The 17,980-nt window shown below is 60.6% G+C and overlaps 1 protein-coding gene across 1 annotated transcript; it reads left to right on the top strand.

Annotated features, from left to right (window-relative positions):
- Positions 1-1,031: 1,031 nt before the first annotated feature.
- On the top strand, positions 1,032-17,544 carry LOC144734370 (histone H4-like). Its single transcript, XM_078616521.1, has 2 exons — positions 1,032-1,349; positions 17,374-17,544. Exons 1-2 carry the CDS (start codon positions 1,086-1,088, stop codon positions 17,542-17,544), a joined length of 435 nt encoding a protein of 144 aa, XP_078472647.1. The 5' UTR covers positions 1,032-1,085.
- Positions 17,545-17,980: the final 436 nt, after the last annotated feature.

The raw sequence follows: 17,980 nt of genomic DNA, 5'->3' as shown, positions 1-17,980 counted from the left end.
CACCCACTTAGTTAAAAAAAGTGAACCAGGTGCTGCTGCGCTTCAATTAGTTCATCGTTAACACATGGCAGTGTATTACGTTGCTGTTGAATGCGTGCCATATTCTGTAAGTCAAACCCATTTACGGCGTGGCGATGGTTGCTCGCCTTGACTCGGCCCTGATCAAGGAGCTCGACGCTTGGTGCAGTTCAATCGTGAGGATTTGTGTAGATTGGATAAGTTTCGTACATTCGCCAAATTAACTGTATAACATTTTACCCACTCGATGTGTTTTAAGCATTGATGTGATGGGAGTAATCGAGCCCGAAAGCAGTAATCATAAACACAGGCGGGGCGGGTGGCAGCTCCCTCACTCGAACTGGGTGCAGAGTAATGTCAGCGACGTCAGCATTCTCGCTGGCGATTCTAATCTAAATCCAGATTCAAATCGATGCATTCTTGACGAACCTCCAATTTTGATTATGTGTTGCACCTCTTCATTCCGTCATCATGTTACTGGTGCCAAATATGGAATTTAGTCTAAAAATGTATTGATTCCAGACAGCTTTACTCAATTTGCCTTCATTCGCTCGTTCTCGCCTTTTCACTTTGTTTTTGTTTTGTAAACATTGCGGTGCACCATCTAAACTTCTCTATTAAAATAAATGTATTTCTTACTTTGGGAGAACTAGTTGGTGACGTTCACTCAACTATTGTGTTGGAAGCCGTTTAGTTTCACACGATTATAAAGTTAGTTCATCTTGTTCACTTGAAAACAAGACCTTACACCGATTATTCACTCCACGTGCAATCTTGCAACAGATTGCGTTCCTCTCGCGTTCGCTGCGGGTGTGCCAATATCATTACAGAGTGCTTCGAAGAAGGGTCATTGCCCAAAACGTCGCATATTGTACATGTCACGGAAGTGTTTTTGACGACGGTGGAGGGTTTTCTTCGTCACAGAGGTTAAATGTCGAAGGTTTAAGGCGGAGCCATCGCGGAGGGCAGGGGTGGTCGGTGACGTCACCACGCTTCGGATATAAAGGTGGCTGCTGCTGCAAGCTGAGCGCGCATGTCTCTCGCGTGCTTTGTCAGAAGTAGTCGCAATGTCTGGACGCGGTAAAGGCGGTAAGGGGCTCGGCAAGGGAGGCGCAAAACGCCATCGCAAGGTGCTGCGCGACAACATCCAGGGCATCACCAAGCCCGCCATCCGCCGCCTCGCTCGCCGCGGCGGTGTGAAGCGCATCTCGGGCCTCATCTACGAGGAGACCCGCGGCGTCCTGAAGGTCTTCCTTGAGAACGTCATCCGCGACGCCGTCACCTACACGGAGCACGCCAAGCGCAAGACCGTCACCGCCATGGACGTGGTTGTGGGGGTCGCTAGCCCCCGAGATCCCTCCCTCGATAATACTAACGGCCGGACTAACATCATCAATCGCCCCCCCGCTGCTAAGCGAACCGCCGCTAGGCTCCTCACCCAGGGTGTGGGAGCCGTCACCCGAGGATTCCCCTCCACCGCGGGTCCGCGTAGCAGGCATGGATAACCACGCACGCGCACACCCACACACAGCTCTGCACGGCACTCACCCAACCCTGACCACTCACGTTAGGATCGCGCACCTGTGTTACACACGTCGTGAACGTGCGCGCACACACGCATACAGCTCCACACGCGATACCCACTCCTGCGCCGCTCTGCGCCGCGCTGGCCGCCCACGTTACGATCGCGCACCTTGGGCACGCCGATTACGCACGCCGAGAGCTTACGCAAGTAACGAGCGCACGCAAGCGGGGCACACGCCGACACGACGACTCGTCCCCTCCCCCACTCGCGCGTGCACGTCAACACAAATATCGTACAAGGACGATTCTCCTCTCACACGGCTGCGTAGTCACGCCAACACACCAAAAGTGCTCTCCCCGGGCGTTAACGCACACACCTCCGTACCCGCACAATCGTACAGAGACCACGGCCTTTATGCGTACAACGACCACACACTCGCGAATGCAGTGCACGCTAATACCACGTTCCAAAAACACCCAACAACACGGTTTTGTTACTACGCTCGAGATTTTATTAGCCCTTGCTAACCAACCGAGCCACCCGTGTGTGTGTGCGGGACAGCAAGGCGCTTCTAACCCACACTCTGGTGCCGTGTAGCCCTATTCTATGCTGCGCTCTCTGCTAAACCGCTTTCCTACTCGTCCTTACCCCAAACTAACCCTCTCCTACGGATCCTACCCTCCGCTCTGAGGTGTTGTAAGGCGCGCAACACGATACCGTCTGTAGTCCTTGGTGACCTTGCGGCGCTCAGATCGTCCTGCAGACAATCTAGCGGCTCGCCCGATGACTCCTTCGTCGCTGACCCCGTGTCCAAACTCCAGAAGAAGAGAGTTCCCTACTGCCCCTGCGTTTTCTTTTAAACTATTCACATCAAAGGCTAGGCGCCCCCGTCCCGACCGCCTTGGTCTCTCGACCAATCCTGAGCCTAGGATTTCCCGCTCTTTTGCGATCCCGCCGGCCTTTGAACTTTCGACCAATCAGTCGTCCCGGGTCCTGATCCCAGCTATCTGCCTTGCTGACCCGTGTTTGTGTTTGTATGCGTTTCTAACTGCGGGGCTCTCTGAGCTCGCCGTGGTCGTGCGATCTCAAATCCGCCCACGGCGCCGCAGTGTTACTTGGCCTGGGAAGGGTCCTGTCCAATTCCCTGGCCCTGAGAAACCGTGGGGTAACCCCCCTAGGGGGCCCTCGGGTGAAAACTCAGGGTAGGTGACCCGACCACGAGGCCCTACGTGGGTGCGGGTGCGTGTTTATGTGGGGGGGGTGATGGGGGGCAGTGCGGCGGTGGAAGCCGGGCGGCTCCCTGGCTCGGCCGAGCGGCCCCGTCGCTGTGGCACCACATAGCCCCCCGGGGTGCCAGTCCCCGTCCCGGGTTGACTGGAGCACCTCGCCTGGGTTGCCCCCACGAGGTATCGCCGCGGGGTCCGCGGGATTCGCCCGGCCCTTGTGGCTGGCCTCGGGGGTGGCGGCTCCGTCTCCTGGGGCTCCGGCGGTGGTCTCCTCCTCCATTCCAACGGCTCCCCTTGGTCTCCGGCACCTGCGGGCTGGGGGACAAACTCAGAGGCGGTGGGGTTTAAGGGTTGCCGTCCTCGTCGCCCCCGGCCCCGCCCGGGGCCCCTCGGAGCCCGGGGCTCCGTGGGGCCCATATACTGCGCGAGGCCCCCGGGCACGGGGGGTGGGGGGACCCCGGGGTTTCGGGGTACTTGGACGGCGGGGCTCCCCCCCTCGGGGGCTGCTCGCCACGGCTTCAGTCGGCGGATGTTGACCACCATCTCCCGGCCCCTCTCTCCTCCCTGAATCAGCACCGTCCATGGTGAGATCTGCCGTCTCACAATCCAGGGTCCTCGCCAGTAGGTGGTCAGCTTCCCCACCTGTCCGGCACCGACGCGGGGAGTGTACAGCCACACCTCGGAGCCCGCAGTGTAGAAGGGGGGCTCCATACGGGGTCGGGCGCCCTGCTCTTGCCGCTGGTGCGCGGCCTCTCCGTGCGGGTAGGCTCGGCCCCTGGCCTCTCGCAGGGTCTCCAGCAAGTGCTCCATGGGGTGGCTCCCTTCCTCCCGTTGCGGCGGAGGGACACCGAACAGCAGATCTGCGGGCAGGCGAGACTCGCGACCAAACATCATTAGGAACGGGGTCTGTCCTGTAGATGTGTGAACGGCGGTGGTGTAGGCGAACAGGGCATAGGGGAGGTGTTCGTCCCAGTCCTGTTGATTCGCGGCCGCCATGCGTTTAAGCTTCCCGGCCAGAGTCTGGTTCATCCTCTCTACCATCCCGTTTGCCTGGGGGTGATATGCCGTGGTTCGGTCCTTCTGGATCCCGAACTCTCGGCACAGCGCCTGGAATAGTTCGGCCTCGAATTCACTACCCTGGTCGGTAATGACTCGTTCGGGGATCCCGCACTTAAGTACGTAGTTTTCCACGAAGGCCCGGGCCACTACGAGGGCTGTTTTATCCGGGATAGCCACCGCCACGGGGTAGCGGGTGAAGTACTCCACCGCTACAAGAATATATCGGTTGCCCCGGTGGGATCGTGGAAAGGGCCCCTGCAAGTCGATTCCGACCAACTGATTCGTCCGACTGACTCGGAACGGCCTCAGGGGTACCTGGTACCTCGCCGGCTTTTGCCCACACTGCTGGCAGGCCCGGCAGCCCTGCACCCAGGCGGCCACATCTTGTGCCAATTTAGGCCAGAGATACTGGCGACGCAGAGTCTCCCGGGTGCGCCGTTCCCCATCATGGCCCCCGAGCGGGTGGTCGTGTACCAGTCGTAGTAGTTGGGGTCGCACATGGGCGGGAACGCAGATGCACCCAGGCTGCCCAGCGTCGGCCAGTTCCCTCACCACCCCGTTTTCCACACACAACCGGGCATACAAACCGCTCCAGGGCCCTGGTAGTGCATCCTCCTTCTCTCGCAGTGCCGCCTCCACCGCCGCCAGATCCGGATCTCGCTGCTGGGTCTGTCTCAGCTGCTCGTCGTTCAGGCCCGGGAAGGCGCAGCCGACGTCCTCCTGGATCCGTCCGATCGGGTCCCGAGCTGCGGGTCCCGCGCTTGCCGGGCGGTCGACGGGATCCTCGGTGCCACCTGCAAGGGTCTCTGTGGCGCACACTGCACTCTCTCTCGCTGGGGGGGGGTCAGTGGCCGCGGCCTCTCGGGGGTCCGTTGCCTGCCGGCAGCGTCCCCCCGTGAAACACGGGCAGGCCTCCTCCGCCCTCGTCTCGGCGAACACCGTGGGTCGCCTCGACAAGGCGTCCGCGTTTGCGTGCGTCCGGCCAGCCCGATACTCGATTTGCAGGTTGTACTCCTGCAACTGCGCCAACCACCGGGCCATCTGCCCCCGCGGCTCCTTGAATGTAAGAAGGAACTGCAGAGCATAATGGTCAGTGCGTACGCGACATCTCCTGCCGTACAAATACGGCCGGAACTGTTTGCATGCGAAAATTACGGCGTACAACTCTTGGCGGGTCACGCAATAGTTCAGCTCGGCCCCACTCAAGGTCCGGCTGGCGTACGCGATGACTCGTTCCGTCCCATCCTGTACCTGTGACAACACCGCGCCCAGCCCGCTGCTGCAGGCGTCGGTGTCCAAAATAAAATCGGTGGTAAAATCGGGGAAAGCGAGGGTGGGGGCGTGGGTGAGGTGATCTTTGAGAGTGGTGAAGGCCGTCTGGCAGGCCCCCGTCCACTGGTAGGGGTGCTTAGGGGAGGTGAGTTGGGTGAGAGGGCGTGCAATCTCACTGAATCCCTTTACAAATCGACGATAATAGGTGGCGAGCCCCAAAAATGATCTGATCTCCGTCAGATTCCTTGGCCGTGGCCACTCCACTACGGCGCGTACCTTCTCCGGATCGGTGTGCACGCCTGCCTCGCTGACGCGATGCCCGAGGTACCCCACCTCGCGTTGTGCGATGTAACACTTACGTGGCTTGAGCTTGAGATGAGCCGCTCGCAGTCGCTGGAACACCTCTCGAAGCCTGGACCAATGCTCAGACAAAGATCTACTGAACACTATCACATCGTCCAAGTAAATCAGGCACTGTTCCCACTGCAAGCCCCGCATCACCAACTCCATCAACCGCTGGAACGTCGCGGGCGCGTTAGTGAGTCCGAACGGCAACACTCGAAACTCAAACAGGCCCATCGGGGTGGTGAATGCTGTTTTTGGCCGATCCTCCTCCGTCATCTCCACCTGCCAGTACCCGGACGCGAGATCGAGGGTGGAAAAATACCGCGCTCCTGCGAGACTGTCGAAGGTGTCGTCGATGCGTGGGATGGGAAAAGCGTCGCCGAGGGTGACTGCGTTCAATTTTCGGTAATCAACGCAGAACCGAGTCGATCCGTCCTTTTTCGTTACCAGTACCACCGGGGCAGACCAAGGGCTCGCGGAGGGCTGGATTATGTTATCGCGTAGCATATCCGTGACTGCCTCTTTGATCTGGGTCCGTTCAGGCGCGCCCACTCGGTATGCGGGGAGTTTGATGGGTCGGGCTGCACCTGTGTCAATTTGGTGCTTGACCAGGTCGGTCCGGCCCACGTCCGAATCGTGCTCACTGAACACGTCGGCGTACTCCCGCAATAACCCGCGCAGCTGATCGGCCTCCCCCTTAGGTAAGGCTGCCCAAGGCACATGTAACGCATCCTGCAGGGGAACAATCTCGGCTCGGGGGGTCGGGCCGACCCGCCAGGCCAGATCCTGGCTGTCCTCGGGGCGGCCAGGGTCCTCCGCCCAGAGTGCGAACACCGAGTCGTTCGAGTGGCGAGCGTGCAGGGGGTGTACGGTGGCTACCGGGGTGTGTCGTCGTATCATTGCCGGGGTACTGTGTGGGTTAAACACACGTATAAACAATCGGTCCCCATCTGCGTTTACCAACGTGGCGGATCCCACTATCCCATACCGTTTTGCCAACTCCGGGTGAGGAGTTAGCATTACCTCTCCTGATGGTCGGAGCGCGGGGTCGGTGGGAGATGTTGCCACCGGCACCAGCATCTCGGTGAGTGGGTCGATGGTGACTGCCGTCGCCAGGATAGCGACCACAGGTGCGAAGCGGGGGCGCGTTGGTTCTCGTCCCAGGAACGGTATCCGCTCGCCGTTGCTCTCCATGGTGGCGCATCGCTGGCGGGGTTGCACGTTGAGTCCCAGCCGTTCTAAGAGGTCGGTACCTGCGATACACTCGTGACACAACGCACTCGACACGTAGAACTCCTGGGTGCACACCTGACTGCCTATGCGGACCTCTAGGGTGGCTCTCCCCAGCAGCCCCATTCCGGCTCCGCTCGCCGTGTGCAGCGCGCGGTCCGGTGCCTGCAGGTGACGCACGTCGACCCCGATCGCGCTGCAGTGCGCTGCGCTCACGAGCGAGGCCACCGCCCCCGTGTCCAGCAGAATTCGGGTACGCACTCCGTTTACCTCCCCTTCCACGAGCGACGTGGCCCCCGTGATCCCCGCCACCAGCTCCCGTAGCCAGTCGCCAGGAGTCACCGTTTCCGTGGGCGTTGTTGTTGGAACCTGTGTGGAGATCACTCGCTCGCCATTATTACCATTACCGTCTATTTGTATCGGGACCGCGTCGATTGCACCCCTAGTTGGTCCGCTCACTAGGAGGCGTTGGAGTTTAACCCCCGCGCCTGCCTAGCTCGGGTGATTTCAGGACAGTCTCTCACTAGATGCCCTCGGCGATCGCACATATAACATGCCCGGGGAGGGGGGGCGGCTCCGTAGTGGGCCCCCCGCCCACTCCCTCCCCCCCCATTACGCCGCTGTCCACCCTCCGCCTCTAGTCGGGCTACCCTCCCAGATAACCCTCCCACCGTGGCGCGTAGGTCCCCCATTTCAGATCGGATGGTCTCAACGGAGGATTGCAATTGGGTCATATTTTTGTTCGTTTCCTCGCGTACCTGGGTTACCTGGCCGGAGACATCCTTTATACCCGTTTGTATACCGGCAACCCATCCCGGGGTTGTCTCGCGGGACACTGGAGGTTCTCTTTCCCGGCCCCTTACCGTCCTCGCGAGCTCCTGTTCCTCCTCCTCGTCTTCCGAGAGCAGGTGTGGGGGTCGCTAGCCCCCGAGATCCCTCCCTCGATAATACTAACGGCCGGACTAACATCATCAATCGCCCCCCCGCTGCTAAGCGAACCGCCGCTAGGCTCCTCACCCAGGGTGTGGGAGCCGTCACCCGAGGATTCCCCTCCACCGCGGGTCCGCGTAGCAGGCATGGATAACCACGCACGCGCACACCCACACACAGCTCTGCACGGCACTCACCCAACCCTGACCACTCACGTTAGGATCGCGCACCTGTGTTACACACGTCGTGAACGTGCGCGCACACACGCATACAGCTCCACACGCGATACCTGTGGTGCCACAGCGACGGGGCCGCTCGGCCGAGCCAGGGAGCCGCCCGGCTTCCACCGCCGCACTGCCCCCCATCACCCCCCCCACATAAACACGCACCCGCACCCACGTAGGGCCTCGTGGTCGGGTCACCTACCCTGAGTTTTCACCCGAGGGCCCCCTAGGGGGGTTACCCCACGGTTTCTCAGGGCCAGGGAATTGGACAGGACCCTTCCCAGGCCAAGTAACACTGCGGCGCCGTGGGCGGATTTGAGATCGCACGACCACGGCGAGCTCAGAGAGCCCCGCAGTTAGAAACGCATACAAACACAAACACGGGTCAGCAAGGCAGATAGCTGGGATCAGGAACCGGGACGACTGATTGGTCGAAAGTTCAAAGGCCGGCGGGATCGCAAAAGAGCGGGAAATCCTAGGCTCAGGATTGGTCGAGAGACCAAGGCGGTCGGGACGGGGGCGCCTAGCCTTTGATGTGAATAGTTTAAAAGAAAACGCAGGGGCAGTAGGGAACTCTCTTCTTCTGGAGTTTGCACACGGGGTCAGCGACGAAGGAGTCATCGGGCGAGCCGCTAGATTGTCTGCAGGACGATCTGAGCGCCGCAAGGTCACCAAGGACTACAGACGGTATCGTGTTGCGCGCCTTACAACACCTCAGAGCGGAGGGTAGGATCCGTAGGAGAGGGTTAGTTCGGGGTAAGGACGAGTAGGAAAGCGGTTTAGCAGAGAGCGCAGCATAGAATAGGGCTACACGGCACCAGAGTGTGGGTTAGAAGCGCCTTGCTGTCCCGCACACACACACGGGTGGCTCGGTTGGTTAGCAAGGGCTAATAAAATCTCGAGCGTAGTAACAAAACCGTGTTGTTGGGTGTTTTTGGAACGTGGTATTAGCGTGCACTGCATTCGCGAGTGTGTGGTCGTTGTACGCATAAAGGCCGTGGTCTCTGTACGATTGTGCGGGTACGGAGGTGTGTGCGTTAACGCCCGGGGAGAGCACTTTTGGTGTGTTGGCGTGACTACGCAGCCGTGTGAGAGGAGAATCGTCCTTGTACGATATTTGTGTTGACGTGCACGCGCGAGTGGGGGAGGGGACGAGTCGTCGTGTCGGCGTGTGCCCCGCTTGCGTGCGCTCGTTACTTGCGTAAGCTCTCGGCGTGCGTAATCGGCGTGCCCAAGGTGCGCGATCGTAACGTGGGCGGCCAGCGCGGCGCAGAGCGGCGCAGGAGTGGGTATCGCGTGTGGAGCTGTATGCGTGTGTGCGCGCACGTTCACGACGTGTGTAACACAGGTGCGCGATCCTAACGTGAGTGGTCAGGGTTGGGTGAGTGCCGTGCAGAGCTGTGTGTGGGTGTGCGCGTGCGTGGTTATCCATGCCTGCTACGCGGACCCGCGGTGGAGGGGAACCCTCGGGTGACGGCTCCCACACCCTGGGTGAGGAGCCTAGCGGCGGTTCGCTTAGCAGCGGGGGGGCGATTGATGATGTTAGTCCGGCCGTTAGTATTATCGAGGGAGGGATCTCGGGGGCTAGCGACCCCCACAAATTGGTGTCGGAAGCGGTACGGACCCCCGCGTTACCTCACGCTAAAATAAGACTGATATTTACCGGCCGGGGGGCCCCTTCGTGGAAGGCATTCGCCCGCAATCTCTTAGGGGCCAAGGAAATTAATGGATGGACGGACGCGCAGGCAGTACGTCAACTTAATATGAATCTTGATGGGCGGGCAGCCGATTTTGTAGAAGCGTTACCCGCGAGCGCACAGACACAGCTAGAGGAGCTGATGCGCCGACTCGATCAGCGTTTTGGCACGCGTGACGAGGAGGAAGCAAAATCGGCCTTAGAGGCGCGCCGTCGCCAACCTGGCGAAGATCTCCGTGATTACGCCGAGGATGTGCGCGAGTTAACAAAGATCGCACGCCCGGGGTACGCAACTGAGGTTATTGAGGAACTGGCTGCCGAGAAAATCCAGCGGTACCTGTCTCGCACGGCGTGGTGGCAGCCAGACATGAGCTGCCCACGTCTTCCCTTTAACACCCTTGTCGAGCGCGCACGTAAGTGTGAAAGAATTCACAGCGAACGCGCGCAGCTCCGGGGGCTGGGACGAGAGCGCGCCATTGCGAGCCTGCTCTCGGAAGACGAGGAGGAGGAACAGGAGCTCGCGAGGACGGTAAGGGGCCGGGAAAGAGAACCTCCAGTGTCCCGCGAGACAACCCCGGGATGGGTTGCCGGTATACAAACGGGTATAAAGGATGTCTCCGGCCAGGTAACCCAGGTAGGTGACAGGGTAACCCAGGTAGGTGACAGGGTAACCCAAGTAGACAACAAGGTAACCCAAGTACGGGCACACATGACTGCGCTGGAGACAATGGTAGAGACGGTCCAGGCCGAGGTAGGAGGATTAACTGGGAGGATAGCCCGACTAGAAGCAGAGTATGAGCAACAGCGCACGGGGGGAGGAGGGAGTGGGCAGAAAGTTCGCCACAGAGCCGCCACTCCTCCCAGGACGTGTTATGTGTGCGACCGTCGAGGGCATCTCATGAGGGACTGCCCTCAGCGCGCCCGTGCGAGGCCGATGCATAGGTCAAACACTAAGCCCCCCCTAGAGAGGGGACCACCAGGGGATGAAATCGACGTAGACCCGACCCAAACCAGCTGTAATAATAATGGCGAGCGAGTGATCCATAAACAGGTTACAACGACAACACCCAAGGGCGCATGGACCTCGGGCGATTGGCTGCGGGAGCTGGTGGCAGGGATAACGGGAGCCACGTCGCTGGTGGAAGGCCAGGTGAACGGGCAGCGCACCCGGATCCTGTTGGACACGGGCGCCGTGGCCTCTCTCATGAGCGCCGCGCACTGCAGCATGCTCGGGGTGGACGTGGGCTGCCTGCAGGCCCCGGATCGCGCGCTGCACACGGCAAGCGGAGCCGGGATGGGGTTGCTGGGGAAGGTCTCCCTCGAGGTCCGTCTAGGAAACCAGGTGTGCACACAGGAATTCTACGTTTCGAGTGTGTTGTGCCACGAGTGCATTGCAGGAACGGACCTCCTGGAAAAGTTGGGACTTAACGTACAGCCCCGGCAACGATGCGCTACGGTGGAGGGCAGCGGGGAGCGGATTCCGTTCCTAGGACAGGAGCCGAATCGCCCACGCTTCACACCCGTGGCCGCTACGCTGGTGTCGGCCGTCACCATCGGGCCTCTCGCCGAGATGCTGGTGCCAGTGGCAACCCTCTCCACCGACCCAACCCACCGACCATCGGGCGAGGTAATGCTGACTCCTCACCCGGAGTTGGCATCGCGATACGGGGTGGTAGGGTCAGCCACACTGGTAAACGCAGATGGGGGCCGGCTGTTTATACGTGTGTTTAACCCACACAGTACCCCGGCAATGATACGACGACGCACCCCGGTAGCCACCGTACACCCCCTGCACGCTCGCCACTCGAACGACTCGGTGTTCGCACTCTGGGCGGAGGACCCTGGCCGCCCCGAGGACAGCCAGGATCTGGCCTGGCGAGTCGGCCCGACCCCCCGAGCCGAGATTGTTCCCCTGCAGGATGCGCTACATGTGCCTTGGGCAGCCTTACCTAAGGGGGAGGCCGATCAGCTGCGCGGGTTATTGCGGGAGTACGCCGACGTGTTCAGTGAGCACGATTCGGACGTGGGCCGGACCGACCTGGTCAAGCACCAAATTGACACAGGTGCAGCCCGACCCATCAAACTCCCCGCATACCGAGTGGGCGCGCCTGAACGGACCCAGATCAAAGAGGCAGTCACGGATATGCTACGCGATAACATAATCCAGCCCTCCGCGAGCCCTTGGTCTGCCCCGGTGGTACTGGTAACGAAAAAGGACGGATCGACTCGGTTCTGCGTTGATTACCGAAAATTGAACGCAGTCACCCTCGGCGACGCTTTTCCCATCCCACGCATCGACGACACCTTCGACAGTCTCGCAGGAGCGCGGTATTTTTCCACCCTCGATCTGGCGTCCGGTTACTGGCAGGTGGAGATGACGGAGGAGGATCGGCCAAAAACAGCATTCACCACCCCGATGGGCCTGTTTGAGTTTCGAGTGTTGCCGTTCGGACTCACTAACGCGCCCGCGACGTTCCAGCGGTTGATGGAGTTGGTGATGCGGGGCTTGCAGTGGGAACAGTGCCTGATTTACCTGGACGACGTAATAGTGTTCAGTAGGTCGCTGTCCGAACACTGGTCCAGGCTGCGGGAAGTATTCCAGCGACTGCGAGCAGCCCATCTCAAGCTCAAGCCACGTAAGTGTTACATTGCGCAACGCGAGGTGGGGTACCTCGGACACCGAGTCAGCGAGGCAGGGGTGAGCACCGATCCCGAGAAGGTGCGTGCCGTAGTGGATTGGCCGCGGCCGAGGAACCTGACGGAGATCAGGTCATTCTTGGGACTCGCCACTTATTACCGTCGATTTGTAAAGGGATTCAGTGAGATTGCACGCCCCCTCACCCAACTCACCTCCCCTAAGAACCCCTATCAGTGGTCGGAGGCCTGCCAGACGGCTTTCACCACACTCAAAGACCACCTCACCCACACCCCCACCTTGGCTTTCCCAGATTTCACCACCGATTTTATTTTGGACACTGACGCCTGCAGCAGTGGGCTGGGCGCGGTGCTGTCGCAAGTGCAGGGTGGGACGGAGCGGGTCATCGCGTACGCCAGTCGGACCCTGAGCGGGGCCGAACTGAACTATTGTGTAACCCGTCAGGAACTGTATGCTGTAATTTTCGCGTGTAAACAGTTCCGACCGTACTTGTACGGCAGGAAATGTCGTGTGCGCACCGATCATTATGCACTGCAGTTCCTCCTTACATTCAAGGAACCGCGGGGGCAGATGGCTCGATGGCTGGCGCAGCTGCAGGAGTACAACCTGCAGATCGAGTACCGAGCGGGGCGGACACACGCGAACGCGGACGCCTTGTCAAGACGGCCCGCGGTGCGCGCTGAGACGAGGGAGGGAGACGCCTGCCCGTGCTTCACGGGGGGACGCTGCCGCCAGGCAGCAGAACCCAAGGAGCGCGCGGAAACTAAACTCCCCCCCCCGAGAGAGAGTGCAGTGTGCGCCACAGAGACCCTCGCAGGTGGCACTGAGGATCCCGTCGACCGCCCGGCAAGCGCGGGACCCGCGGCTCGGGACCCGATCGGACGGACCCAGGAGGACGTCGGCTGTGCCTTCCCGGGCCTAAACGACGAGCAGCTGAGACAGACCCAGCAGCGAGATCCGGATCTGGCGGCAGTGGAGGCGGCACTGCGGGAGGAAAAGAGCGCCCTACCAGGACCCTGGAGCGGTTTGTATGCCCGGTTGTGTGTACAGAACGGAGTGGTACGGGAGTTAACCGAGGCCGGCCAGCCGGGGTGTATCTGTGTTCCTGCCCAGGTGCGACCCCAGCTGCTACGACTGGTACACGACCACCCGCTCGGGGGCCATGATGGGGAACGGCGCACCCGGGAGACTCTGCGTCGCCAGTATCTCTGGCCTAAATTGGCGCAAGATGTGGCCGCCTGGGTGCAGGGCTGCCGGGCCTGTCAGCAGTGTGGGCAAAAGCCGGCGAGGTACCAGGTACCCCTGAGGCCGTTCCGAGTCAGTCGGACGAATCAGTTGGTCGGAATCGACCTGCAAGGGCCCTTTCCACGATCCCACCGGGGCAACCGATATATTCTTGTAGCGGTGGAGTACTTCACCCGCTACCCCGTGGCGGTGGCTATCCCGGATAAAACAGCCCTCGTAGTGGCCCGGGCCTTCGTGGAAAACTACGTACTTAAGTGCGGGATCCCCGAACGAGTCATTACCGACCAGGGTAGTGAATTCGAGGCCGAACTATTCCAGGCGCTGTGCCGAGAGTTCGGGATCCAGAAGGACCGAACCACGGCATATCACCCCCAGGCGAACGGGATGGTAGAGAGGATGAACCAGACTCTGGCCGGGAAGCTTAAACGCATGGCGGCCGCGAATCAACAGGACTGGGACGAACACCTCCCCTATGCCCTGTTCGCCTACACCACCGCCGTTCACACATCTACAGGACAGACCCCGTTCCTAATGATGTTTGGTCGCGAGTCTCGCCTGCCCGCAGATCTGCTGTTCGGTGTCCCTCCGCCGCAACGGGAGGAAGGGAGCCACCCCGTGGAGCACTTGCTGGAGACCCTGCGAGGGGCCAGGGGCCGAGCCTACCCGCACGGAGAGGCCGCGCACCAGCGGCAAGAGCAGGGCGCCCGACCCCGTATGGAGCCCCCCTTCTACACTGCGGGCTCCGAGGTGTGGCTGTACACTCCCCGCGTCGGTGCCGGACAGGTGGGGAAGCTGACCACCTACTGGCGAGGACCCTGGATTGTGAGACGGCAGATCTCACCATGGACGGTGCTGATTCAGGGAGGAGAGAGGGGCCGGGAGATGGTGGTCAACATCCGCCGACTGAAGCCGTGGCGAGCAGCCCCCGAGGGGGGGAGCCCCGCCGTCCAAGTACCCCGAAACCCCGGGGTCCCCCTACCCCCCGTGCCCGGGGGCCTCGCGCAGTATATGGGCCCCACGGAGCCCCGGGCTCCGAGGGGCCCCGGGCGGGGCCGGGGGCGACGAGGACGGCGACCCTTAAACCCCACCGCCTCTGAGTTTGTTCCCCAGCCCGCAGGTGCCAGAGACCGAGGGGAGCCGTTGGAATGGAGGAGGAGACCACCGCCGGAGCCCCAGGAGACGGAGCCGCCACCCCCGAGGCCAGCCACAAGGGCCGGGCGAATCCCGCGGACCCCGCGGCGATACCTCGTGGGGGCAACCCAGGCGAGGTGCTCCAGTCAACCCGGGACGGGGACTGGCACCCCGGGGGGCTATGTGGTGCCACAGCGACGGGGCCGCTCGGCCGAGCCAGGGAGCCGCCCGGCTTCCACCGCCGCACTGCCCCCCATCACCCCCCCCACATAAACACGCACCCGCACCCACGTAGGGCCTCGTGGTCGGGTCACCTACCCTGAGTTTTCACCCGAGGGCCCCCTAGGGGGGTTACCCCACGGTTTCTCAGGGCCAGGGAATTGGACAGGACCCTTCCCAGGCCAAGTAACACTGCGGCGCCGTGGGCGGATTTGAGATCGCACGACCACGGCGAGCTCAGAGAGCCCCGCAGTTAGAAACGCATACAAACACAAACACGGGTCAGCAAGGCAGATAGCTGGGATCAGGAACCGGGACGACTGATTGGTCGAAAGTTCAAAGGCCGGCGGGATCGCAAAAGAGCGGGAAATCCTAGGCTCAGGATTGGTCGAGAGACCAAGGCGGTCGGGACGGGGGCGCCTAGCCTTTGATGTGAATAGTTTAAAAGAAAACGCAGGGGCAGTAGGGAACTCTCTTCTTCTGGAGTTTGCACACGGGGTCAGCGACGAAGGAGTCATCGGGCGAGCCGCTAGATTGTCTGCAGGACGATCTGAGCGCCGCAAGGTCACCAAGGACTACAGACGGTATCGTGTTGCGCGCCTTACAACACCTCAGAGCGGAGGGTAGGATCCGTAGGAGAGGGTTAGTTCGGGGTAAGGACGAGTAGGAAAGCGGTTTAGCAGAGAGCGCAGCATAGAATAGGGCTACACGGCACCAGAGTGTGGGTTAGAAGCGCCTTGCTGTCCCGCACACACACACGGGTGGCTCGGTTGGTTAGCAAGGGCTAATAAAATCTCGAGCGTAGTAACAAAACCGTGTTGTTGGGTGTTTTTGGAACGTGGTATTAGCGTGCACTGCATTCGCGAGTGTGTGGTCGTTGTACGCATAAAGGCCGTGGTCTCTGTACGATTGTGCGGGTACGGAGGTGTGTGCGTTAACGCCCGGGGAGAGCACTTTTGGTGTGTTGGCGTGACTACGCAGCCGTGTGAGAGGAGAATCGTCCTTGTACGATATTTGTGTTGACGTGCACGCGCGAGTGGGGGAGGGGACGAGTCGTCGTGTCGGCGTGTGCCCCGCTTGCGTGCGCTCGTTACTTGCGTAAGCTCTCGGCGTGCGTAATCGGCGTGCCCAAGGTGCGCGATCGTAACGTGGGCGGCCAGCGCGGCGCAGAGCGGCGCAGGAGTGGGTATCGCGTGTGGAGCTGTATGCGTGTGTGCGCGCACGTTCACGACGTGTGTAACACAGGTGCGCGATCCTAACGTGAGTGGTCAGGGTTGGGTGAGTGCCGTGCAGAGCTGTGTGTGGGTGTGCGCGTGCGTGGTTATCCATGCCTGCTACGCGGACCCGCGGTGGAGGGGAACCCTCGGGTGACGGCTCCCACACCCTGGGTGAGGAGCCTAGCGGCGGTTCGCTTAGCAGCGGGGGGGGCGATTGATGATGTTAGTCCGGCCGTTAGTATTATCGAGGGAGGGATCTCGGGGGCTAGCGACCCCCACATACCCACTCCTCCACTCGCGCGTGCACGTCAACACAAATATCGGACAAGGACGATTCTCCTCTCACACGGCTGCGTAGTCACGCCAACACACCAAAAGTGCTCTCCCCGGGCGTTAACGCACACACCTCCGTACCCGCACAATCGTACAGAGACCACGGCCTTTATGCGTACAACGACCACACACTCGCGAATGCAGTGCACGCTAATACCACGTTCCAAAAACACCCAACAACACGGTTTTGTTACTACGCTCGAGATTTTATTAGCCCTTGCTAACCAACCGAGCCACCCGTGTGTGTGTGCGGGACAGCAAGGCGCTTCTAACCCACACTCTGGTGCCGTGTAGCCCTATTCTATGCTGCGCTCTCTGCTAAACCGCTTTCCTACTCGTCCTTACCCCGAACTAACCCTCTCCTACGGATCCTACCCTCCGCTCTGAGGTGTTGTAAGGCGCGCAACACGATACCGTCTGTAGTCCTTGGTGACCTTGCGGCGCTCAGATCGTCCTGCAGACAATCTAGCGGCTCGCCCGATGACTCCTTCGTCGCTGACCCCGTGTCCAAACTCCAGAAGAAGAGAGTTCCCTACTGCCCCTGCGTTTTCTTTTAAACTATTCACATCAAAGGCTAGGCGCCCCCGTCCCGACCGCCTTGGTCTCTCGACCAATCCTGAGCCTAGGATTTCCCGCTCTTTTGCGATCCCGCCGGCCTTTGAACTTTCGACCAATCAGTCGTCCCGGGTCCTGATCCCAGCTATCTGCCTTGCTGACCCGTGTTTGTGTTTGTATGCGTTTCTAACTGCGGGGCTCTCTGAGCTCGCCATGGTCGTGCGATCTCAAATCCGCCCACGGCGCCGCAGTGTTACTTGGCCTGGGAAGGGTCCTGTCCAATTCCCTGGCCCTGAGAAACCGTGGGGTAACCCCCCTAGGGGGCCCTCGGGTGAAAACTCAGGGTAGGTGACCCGACCACGAGGCCCTACGTGGGTGCGGGTGCGTGTTTATGTGGGGGGGGTGATGGGGGGCAGTGCGGCGGTGGAAGCCGGGCGGCTCCCTGGCTCGGCCGAGCGGCCCCGTCGCTGTGGCACCACAAGCCCCAAAAAGGTGAAGTCGGCTGTTAAGCCCAAGAAGGTGGCGAAGAGCCCAGCCAAGCCCAAGGCTGCGAAGCCCAAGGTCGCTAAGCCCAAGACCGTCAAGGCCAAGGCCGCCAAACCCAAGGTGGCCAAGCCCAAGAAGGCCGCGGCCAAGCCCAAGAAGACTGCGCCAAAGAAGTGAATCCGATCGGACGATGCTCGATTCACTCCACCTCAACGGCTCTTTTCAGAGCCACCCACTTAGTTAAAAAAAGTGAACCAGGTGCTGCTGCGCTTCAATTAGTTCATCGTTAACACATGGCAGTGTATTACGTTGCTGTTGAATGCGTGCCATATTCTGTAAGTCAAACCCATTTACGGCGTGGCGATGGTTGCTCGCCTTGACTCGGCCCTGATCAAGGAGCTCGACGCTTGGTGCAGTTCAATCGTGAGGATTTGTGTAGATTGGATAAGTTTCGTACATTCGCCAAATTAACTGTATAACATTTTACCCACTCGATGTGTTTTAAGCATTGATGTGATGGGAGTAATCGAGCCCGAAAGCAGTAATCATAAACACAGGCGGGGCGGGTGGCAGCTCCCTCACTCGAACTGGGTGCAGAGTAATGTCAGCGACG

Source organism: Lampetra planeri, chromosome 3 (genome assembly GCF_965212315.1).
Source record: "Lampetra planeri chromosome 3, kcLamPlan1.2.h2, whole genome shotgun sequence".
Taxonomy (NCBI): Eukaryota; Metazoa; Chordata; class Hyperoartia; order Petromyzontiformes; family Petromyzontidae; genus Lampetra; species Lampetra planeri.
Note: the sequence above shows the minus strand (reverse complement) of the source record. Positions and strands in the feature narration are given on the sequence as shown.

Excerpts from the sequence above, each read along its gene's own strand:
- LOC144734370 (XM_078616521.1), top strand. The coding sequence starts at position 1,086 with ATGTCTGGACGCGGTAAAGGCGGTAAGGGGCTCGGCAAGGGAGGCGCA. Across the intron at positions 1,350-17,373 it reads TCACCGCCATGGACGTGGTT|GTGAAGTCGGCTGTTAAGCC; the intron begins GTGGGGGTCGCT and ends AGCCCCAAAAAG.